This window comes from Hibiscus syriacus, unplaced genomic scaffold, assembly GCF_006381635.1.
Source record: "Hibiscus syriacus cultivar Baekdansim isolate YM2019G1 unplaced genomic scaffold, ASM638163v2 tig00003041_pilon, whole genome shotgun sequence".
In the NCBI taxonomy this organism is placed as follows: Eukaryota; Viridiplantae; Streptophyta; class Magnoliopsida; order Malvales; family Malvaceae; genus Hibiscus; species Hibiscus syriacus.
The window spans coordinates 6,141,989-6,151,103 of NW_024061960.1; the positions used below are offsets into that span (position 1 = coordinate 6,141,989).

The window sequence follows — 9,115 nt, forward strand, 5'->3', positions numbered from 1 at the left end:
TCCCACGATCAACCACACACCAATATCGACCCAATTCAACAACTAATCAAGCCAAAACATATGGAAAATATTTGAACAAAGGTGACGAAAGGCTTACCCACGGCGGACGGTGAGAACAGCTACGGTGGATGACGAACCCTATTGGGTTGTAGAAGCACAACGACGAGGAGTCCAACTGCGGTGGCGGTGAGGTGAGCCGATGAGGGAGGCGACCTAATTTTGCAGTTAACTGAGGTGATGGGGGTTTCAGTAGGTTCTCCTAATTTACGAAGGACAGTGGTCGATTTGGGTGATTTGAGGGCTAGGTTGAGGTCGTTGGTCGATGGCGAGTCCACTGATGGTGATGGAACGCCAAACAACGATCGGGCGACGACGGTTGATGAGGTGACGGGTGCAATGGCTATGTATTTTGGGAAAGAAATTTAGGGATTTAGGGTTATATGAAAATAAAGATAGGGTTCTTATTTTGGGGTTAAAATCAAGCATAAATCAATAAAATCTTTATTTATTAAACTACACACAAATAATTTCCTAGGGTAGATTGTAAAGGGATGACCAACCATACCTTAGGTCCTAAGTTTAAATCATCCTAGCCATCAACTTCTCATTTTTATATTTTTCCACTTACCAGAAAATTGGGTAAATTTAAGGCTAAGTTCCTAAACTTCCCAAACTAACGAGGTTGACCCAAAATCTTTCAAAGCTACCCATTTTGATCCTTTAATTAAATAAAATAATTTAAATAAACTTTAAATTAAATTAGGGGTGTTAGATTATCCCTAGGGAGTGCCTTATATATACAAGTGGTGGAGAGCTGTCATGGCCATGATGATGATTCGATCAACATTATGGACCAATTGGATTGTATTCTTTGGTTTCTGTTCCAGTTTTGGTACTGAACTATGATTTCCATCTCTTATTTTAGAATAATAGTTTTGGCAAGGAATTTTATCTTTTTTATTTTCTCTCTTTTTAGATTCTATTCTATTGTATTACTTTTGCACTTTGAATGTAAGTGGACGGTAAAAATAGAAGGAATAAAACATCAGAATCTTACTTGGATCATATAATGTGACTTGATTTATACAACCTCCATGAATTTAAAGCTTTTAGTGATAACATTATTAAAATTATAACTAATATGATATAAAATTAAATAATTCAAGCACAGATGAAGTGACTTATGTGATAAAGAAATTATTATTATTATTTATTGAGATTTTGTGTTTGAACACCATCAATATCAAGAATGTAAGCGTTCAAAGTCATATGATTGAAAATTAATTATCTTGAATAATTATAGTTGCAATTATAATTACATTAATATAATGCGTGTAACTACATTGAGAATCAATCATTTCAATGCATAAATAGATTCATGATTATGGATAGATAGATATATAGAGAGAGTGAGAAGGTCTCTTGTCTTTCTCAAAAGTTTTAGCACAATAGTATTTTGGGTTCTATCAATTTTAACTCAAGTAAAATTAGATTTTTATTTTTTCTAATTTTTTAGATTAAATATCTACTACATCTCTATTGTTCTGAGTTTAGATATCTTGTCTCTCTCAATATTCAATCATAATTTTGTCCTCGTTCATGATCAAAATATATCTAGACCTACACTAAAATAAATTTAAATAAATTAACAAATGATGAGTATACTGTAGACATCAAATTTTGTTCGAATCTAAACGATATTTTTAAAATGACTCAATTTTAGTTTAAATAGTTAAATACCATTCGTCGACCGAACTTCAATTGCATTACTAGTTGAATATTGATTTGGGCCAAATTTTGTGAGCTGACCTTTAAATATTAAATTTTGGACTTAGATTTTAAACTCATTTTGTTTTAGATGTATATATAAGGTATATTTTTTTCATTAAATTATTTATTAATACATATATTAAACATAAATTATTGATATTTTAAAATATAAAACAAAAAATAAGAATTATAAGAAAAATAGTTATTAAATTAAAAAAGTCAACAGGTTGTGGATCATCAAAGAGATAGATCAACGTATCTAATAACTATGTTGATAGGACGTTTATATCTTGAGATTGGACAATGAGGATTCGAATGGTTTAATGTCAGATCTAGAGTTTGGTACAACTTCTGGTGAAACAAATTTCGAATTCACAATTCAAAAGCCAAAGAAAATTTGGAGGACAATTGGATTCAAATGTCATCGTAGGCGACGGCCCGCACGGCAGTCGATAGTGGTAAACACGGTGGTTGATACCGGATTTTGGAAATGTTTAAGAAGAGGAAGGGAAAAAAAGAGAAAGAAATGGAAAACATGGAGAAAGAGGGTTTTATAACCTTAGTGAAATGACAATGTTTTGGTGTCTTAGGGACTCGTGCCTTGACCCAACCGAATTGATGGATCTGCACCTTCAGAATAAAAGGGTATTTATTTTGGCTCATCATAGTTTTTGTTCTATTCAATATAATCCATATTTGCATCTTTATTTCTTTTGATTTAGTAGTCCCTTGGCTTATCTTGTTATTATTAATAGTATAATCGTTATTATTATTACTAATTTACTATTATTATAACATCTGACTTAGACGTTACGGTCGAATACCGAATGCCACAACTTTTGTTGGAGTGACGAGAATATAATTTACAAATTTTATATATTAAAATAAATATAAAACATAAGTAAAAATCTACTAGTCCAAAAACATAAATATCAATTTATCAAACCATTGCTATAATCCGATAAATAAAATCATAGTAGAAGTTTAGTGTAAAAATATTACATAAATCTGAGACTCTAAACCTCTAGATGAAAAACTCGATCATGTAACTTCGAGTTATCTGAAAGGGAAGAAAGAAATGAAATAAGCTAAAATCCCAGTGTGGTTTGAAACTCTATCAACTTGATACAAATACTTGTAACAAAAATAATAGTCATATAGAAACAGAAGATCAAAAGTACTATCTATGTTGGTCCATAAACATTGTATCTTAGTTGGTCCAAAAGCATCGTATTTATGTTTATCCAAGAATACTATCTAAGGATTATAAGATCATTATCTTTAGATCTTCAAACATTATTTGATGCATATACAAATCATATAGAAATAACTGATATGCACAAGACAAACAAATAATGTGTTTGATTAAGACTATTGATCCAACACATTCAGAATATATGTGCTTTACTTCCACGTGATAAGATTTTAACTATTTTATATGAAGATAATACAAAATATATAGCTCAATTGAAAAAAGATACATCAAAAGAAATAGATTTCCTTAAAAGTTTCCTCCCACATGATCTTCAAAAGAATAGTAATATAAATATTTGACAAATACATTCAAGTGATAATTTGAAAATTTATTCACCATTGTGTTATTTATTTTAAAATTTGAAGATTTTATTCAAAATTGAATTGTAAATACTCGAAGATCTTATGTGATATTGTTATGAGGGAGTAAATATGTGTTGTGCTATTTTCCTTTAACATAGATTTTATCGTACCGAGTTTTCCTGGTAAGATTTTTAATGAGACATATTATGCGTATTGAAGATATGTAAACTATTTTCCTTCATTAAGATTTATTCTCACAAGGCTCTTATCATAGTATGGTTTTAACGAGGTACGTAATCTTCAAAGATATTTAAGAGAGAGTGTTATTAATATTTATTTATGTATATGTCTATTATAATTATAACATTATGTATTAAATAAGACTTTGATGTAATTTATTATTAAGATTTTAATATCCATATTAGAGTTAAAATTTTATATGATATATAGTCTTTATATCTATAAATATGTAATTTAGAGAAAATCTTACACAATTCGTATTAAAGATAATAATAGAGAAGTAGATATTATAGATGTTACCCTTAACTAGAAATGCCCTTTTTGAAAGAAAAAGATATCATTTAATTGCTAACTTTAAACAACTTAAAAATAGATGGCGAATAAAAATTATATTCCGATATATATAATTCGGGGGACCACTGCGAGAAGCCAACCCATTACGCTTAGAAGGGCGAGAAAGCTGAGGCTATTGTTCCACAATGTTCATCGAATCAATTTATATATTTATAATTTGAAGGGCGAGAATCCAACCCATAAGATTTAAAGGCGAAAAGCGTGCTCACCATTAAGCGTTTTTCTCTATTATATATATATAAAACTTTTAATCTTTTTCTATTTGTAAAATCATGAAGAGAAATTAAAGGTTGAGATTATTTTTTTTCGGTGAATATATTTTCATTTCCTTTTGTTAATCTTAATATTTGATTTTTTCTGTTCAACGATCTTAAAAAGATGTAAAATTAAAAAGTTTTATATTATGTAATTCGATTCTAGCTCATATATATATATATATATATATATATATATATATATATATATATATATATATATATATATATATATATATATATATATATATATAAGATTAAGATTCAATTACACAATATAAAAAAATTAAGTTTTACATTGATTTAGAACCGTTTGATGAATAGAAATAGATTGTTAAGATTATTTCTTTATTTTCTTTAATGAATATCTTCTCATTTCCTTTTTTTAGTCTCAAATTAAACAGGGCAGATGAGAACAATCAGCCTCTAAAAATTTCAAATTTCTATATATTTTAGATATTTTCTTATTTTCCATTCAAAATATGTTTTTGTCTCTAAAATTTTGTAAAGTTTCCTTACTTCAAATTTTATAAATTTCTCCCTCTCACCATAAAATCATGTGTACGTTCTTATTAATATATATATTTCCATATTTGGTAATACATGCACATCAAATTGGATTGAACGGTATTTTATTATACTCTTTTAATATTAGAAATTGATTCCATATAGCGTGGCAGGGAATATCTAATCTTCTATAAAAGGCAAACCGTTAAGCTAAACATTCACATTCAACTCAAGTATTGGTCTCTGGGCTTCCCTTGCTAGTGACCATGGCTCAACTTCAGAGAATGGAGTGCCAATTTGAGATCAAGTCCTCAGCTGACAAGTTCTTTGATGTGTACAAGAACAAACCCTACCTGATGCCAAAACTCTCCAATCAAAAAGTTACTGATATAAAACTTCTTCAAGGCGACTGGAATTCTGAAGGTTCTTTTAGGCTATGGCATATTGATGTCGCAGGTAAGCAGCCTATGGTCACAAATACCTAAACTCTTTCCTTCACATAATCAAATATTTATGTTGCTTTTCTTCTAGGCAAGACTGAGCCTGTGAAGGAAATGATAGAGAAGATGGATGACACGAACAGGACCATCGTTTACAAACTGGTTGGGGGTGAAATCATGAATGCATACAAGACTTGGAAGACCATCCTTAACGTGACGTCGATGGGAGAGGGAAGCCTGGTGAAATGGACTATGGAATTCGAGAAGCAAAACGAAAACATCCCTGATCCTGTCAAGTACGGCGAGTTTTTGACCGCTTGGGCTAAGAATGTCGATGCTTACCTTCTCAATGCTCAATGAAGTAACTAAGAAAACGACATATATGACGCCTTTTAAATAAATCATATGAATTATCATATGAAAGCCCTTGAATATCGTAAAATAAATTCGCTTCTTCGGTTTCGAGAAGCATGATTAAGAAGTACGTGTAATGTTGTTGACGATTAAAATTATTGTAAACTTTGTTTTACTTATCAAATCTCATGCTTCTCTTATTTTTGGTAATTTCTACCTAACATGAAAAAAAAAGTAAGAATTAAATTATCTCGGTGATTAAAAAGATAGTTGTTATCTCTAAAGCTTTCAAGTTCGAGTATTAGAGACTATAAAGGTGTTTGAACTTTCATTGTCCAATAATTGAAAATCTTTATAACAAAGTAATCATCCTAAATTAATAAAAAAAACTACCCTCATATTTTTTTTAGTTCAATTGCTATTTGCAACTTCCGTCGATTATGAACTCCTTTTTTGTTATATTAGCAAAATTACTTATGAAAAATAATAATATTAATATTTACTATCGCAAATAATAACAATAATACAAGGGAAATGATATAATAATTATATCGAAGTAAATTATTATCTGAAAAATAATTTTTTTTGGATTTGTTTAATGGAGGTTGCTTTACAAAATTAACATAGACCTCAAACATTGTAACTTAAAGTGAAGAAGTGAAATTCAATTAGTGTTACTTCATTCGAACTCGAAACTAAGAGGAGATAAAAGAGAATAATAACATGGTATCTCATCTTAGATATGAGGAAGAGTTCTCCCTTCTTATATATATACCGTTGATCAACCTCATAATAAGATCCACTATTTGCGTTACCAACAGGTTATACGAATAACATGAAATAGATTATATATAAAACACGAGATTTAACGTGATCTGATCTTATCTATTGATATAATTACTAGTACAAAATAAATACTTTAGCATTGATTATCACAAATTATAATAATAAAATTAATAATTAAAATATTCACAAAATTGTTAAGAATAAAAGTAATATAAAACATTAAGTACACATAAAAAATAAATGTATAAGATGATAAATTATAAATATAAAAAACAAAAATTTAAAAATATTTATGAAGTTTTATAAAATTTGAACACTTTCAAAACAAAAAAGTCTTCAGTTGTCTCTCATCAACCTGAATCTACTATTATCTTTTCAACATTTTTTATTAGGTTTAATATAAAAATAAGTGTCCAAACTATATCTTAAATTAATTTTAGGTGTATAAAGAATTTTTTGCTCAAAATAAATGTCTAACGTTTTCTTTATTAAACTTTTAAATACTTACACCGTAACGGCCGTTAAAGAAATCATTATTTGATACGTATCACGTTTATATTTTTTCAAAATTTTATTATAAAAATAACTTCAATTTTTTTGAAAAAAAAAAACTTAAAACTTTTCTAAAATACCCAAAGAATTCAAACTCCTTAAATTTCTAACTCTAAACCCCCACTCCATCGCCATTCGCTATCACCGCTGTCGAACAGCCACCCAGCTATCGCCGATTATCCGAACTCCGATAATCGACCTTGTAAGTGGTGATAGTAACCTGTCGCCGACCGCCCTCACACTCGCACAACTGCAGTTCAGCCAGTTCAGACTCTGATGGGTAAACCTTTAGGGAAGTCGACAAAATGGAAGGCAAAGGCCCAATCTGTGTCGGCTAACTCCCACTGGTAGTTGACGACTAAATGGTGAATGAATACAGCCATTTCCAGTTTAGCCAGCTCCGTTCCTGCACACAGCCGTGGTCCTCCCCCGAATGGCATGAAGCAATTGCTCGAAGACGATGACCCACCAATGCCATTATTTTGCTATATCAAAAGTGAATATTATATCAATAATCCACCTACTTAAAAAACCATGTTCAACAACACAATATATAGCATCAATTATAAATTATTTTGGCTTAAAGATGTATAATTTCATGGTCCTTGGTCTAAGGTCTCCATCTGTCATCCGACGTATAATTTCATGGATACATACATGTATAACACACATATATATTCATGCATACAGTCAGAACTAATATCATGCATATGCTTTTCCTCCAAATTTTACAGCAGGGCGAAGATGGAAGCAAGAAGAATGGCGCGCATAATATGATTGGTAACCGCTGTTTATCGCATACGATACACCATCCACAATACCCACCAGGTTCACAATGAATAATGTGGTTGGAGGGATGAGGAGGGATCTCCATTTGAAAACGCAAATTCGCCGTCTTCAATATTAGATGCCTTTGAAGTTCGTATCAATTCCAGCAAGCAATTTCAGCAAACATCGTATTATAGTCAAATGACTATTTTATACTTTTTAATAATAAAAAAACTTAATAAAATAATACTCTATCATTGAAGACATTTATGTACCTTAGCCTTTATTATAGCACATCCCAAAATCGAAGGCACCAAATTATCGAGCTCCCTTTATCAATGAAGAAGGAACAAGGCTTAAGTTCCAATAAGCGATCTTATAATTTCATTTTCACGAATTGATTAAATAACTTCAACCATAAAACAAAATATTATCTTTTTACAAGAATGACATTTGAGTAATTATATTTATAAAATATATATATTATCATACATAAAAAAATTAAATAAATATTAATTTATAATAACTCAAATTTATTAAAAAAATATTTTTACTTTTGTTAGAAAATAAATTACTGCAAAACAAAGCATTAACACTTATTAGAAAATGTTAAATAAAATAATTAAATAGAATGATAACAGTATTGTAGTGATCCATTATCTTTGAACCAAAATTGTCATGATATGTTTATCGATACAATAAACGAATGAATCATTTAAGATTAGCATCGCCTCTACAAATTTCGTACATTTGAAAAATGGAATGGACTTAAATGGTATTACTTTTATGTTAGAAACATAATTTGAAATAAATTAAAGAGCTTTTGGGAGTGAAAACATTTAAGAGAATTCATTTTTGTAATACTCAAAAGCTTATATAAACTCTCTATGTATAGGCTTAAGTAGAGATAAAATGGTAAAAATTTCAATAATAATTATAAAATAATTAATTGTTATAAACGTTATTTTAATAATCATAAATCATATTAAATATTTTATGACAACTACAAATAATTAAATATAAAATTTAATAAATTATATTTTATTAGAATAATCTTATCTAAAAATAAACATACACAAACAGATTCAGACTACATCAAACCATTCCTACCTTATATGAAATATTTTATATTATAACCACCTTCATTCCCCACCACATTAAACCGACCTTAAGTTTCAATAACCAACATTTTATTTATAATATCTTTTATCAAGTGCCCTTAATAACCCAGCTGTCGCATTTAAATTACCATCATATAACTAAAATAATTAGAATGCTTAATCCTTCAATTATTCGACACACACTAGCAATTGCTTGAAGGGGACAATAAAGCAAAATTATTAGTCGGGAATGATGAGGTCCAACTCTCAAATTTTGGTTAACAATAATAATAATAATAATAATAATAGGTCATTTCAGATGTATTCCGAGTAATTAAAATTTTGGAGTGTTATATATGTATTTTGCTAAACTAGTTATGAACCCTGTTCTAATTTATATGAACTATTATAATATTGTTTGTTGCTTTTTGTG

At 29.2% G+C, this 9,115-nt stretch overlaps 1 protein-coding gene across 1 annotated transcript; it reads left to right on the forward strand.

Annotated features, from left to right (window-relative positions):
* The first annotated feature begins 4,916 nt into the window (after positions 1-4,916).
* On the forward strand, positions 4,917-5,501 carry LOC120170131 (kirola-like). The gene is made up of 2 exons (XM_039178142.1): positions 4,917-5,138; positions 5,214-5,501. Exons 1-2 carry the CDS (start codon positions 4,949-4,951, stop codon positions 5,480-5,482), a joined length of 459 nt encoding a protein of 152 aa, XP_039034073.1. The 5' UTR covers positions 4,917-4,948; the 3' UTR covers positions 5,483-5,501.
* The last annotated feature ends 3,614 nt before the right edge of the window (positions 5,502-9,115 follow it).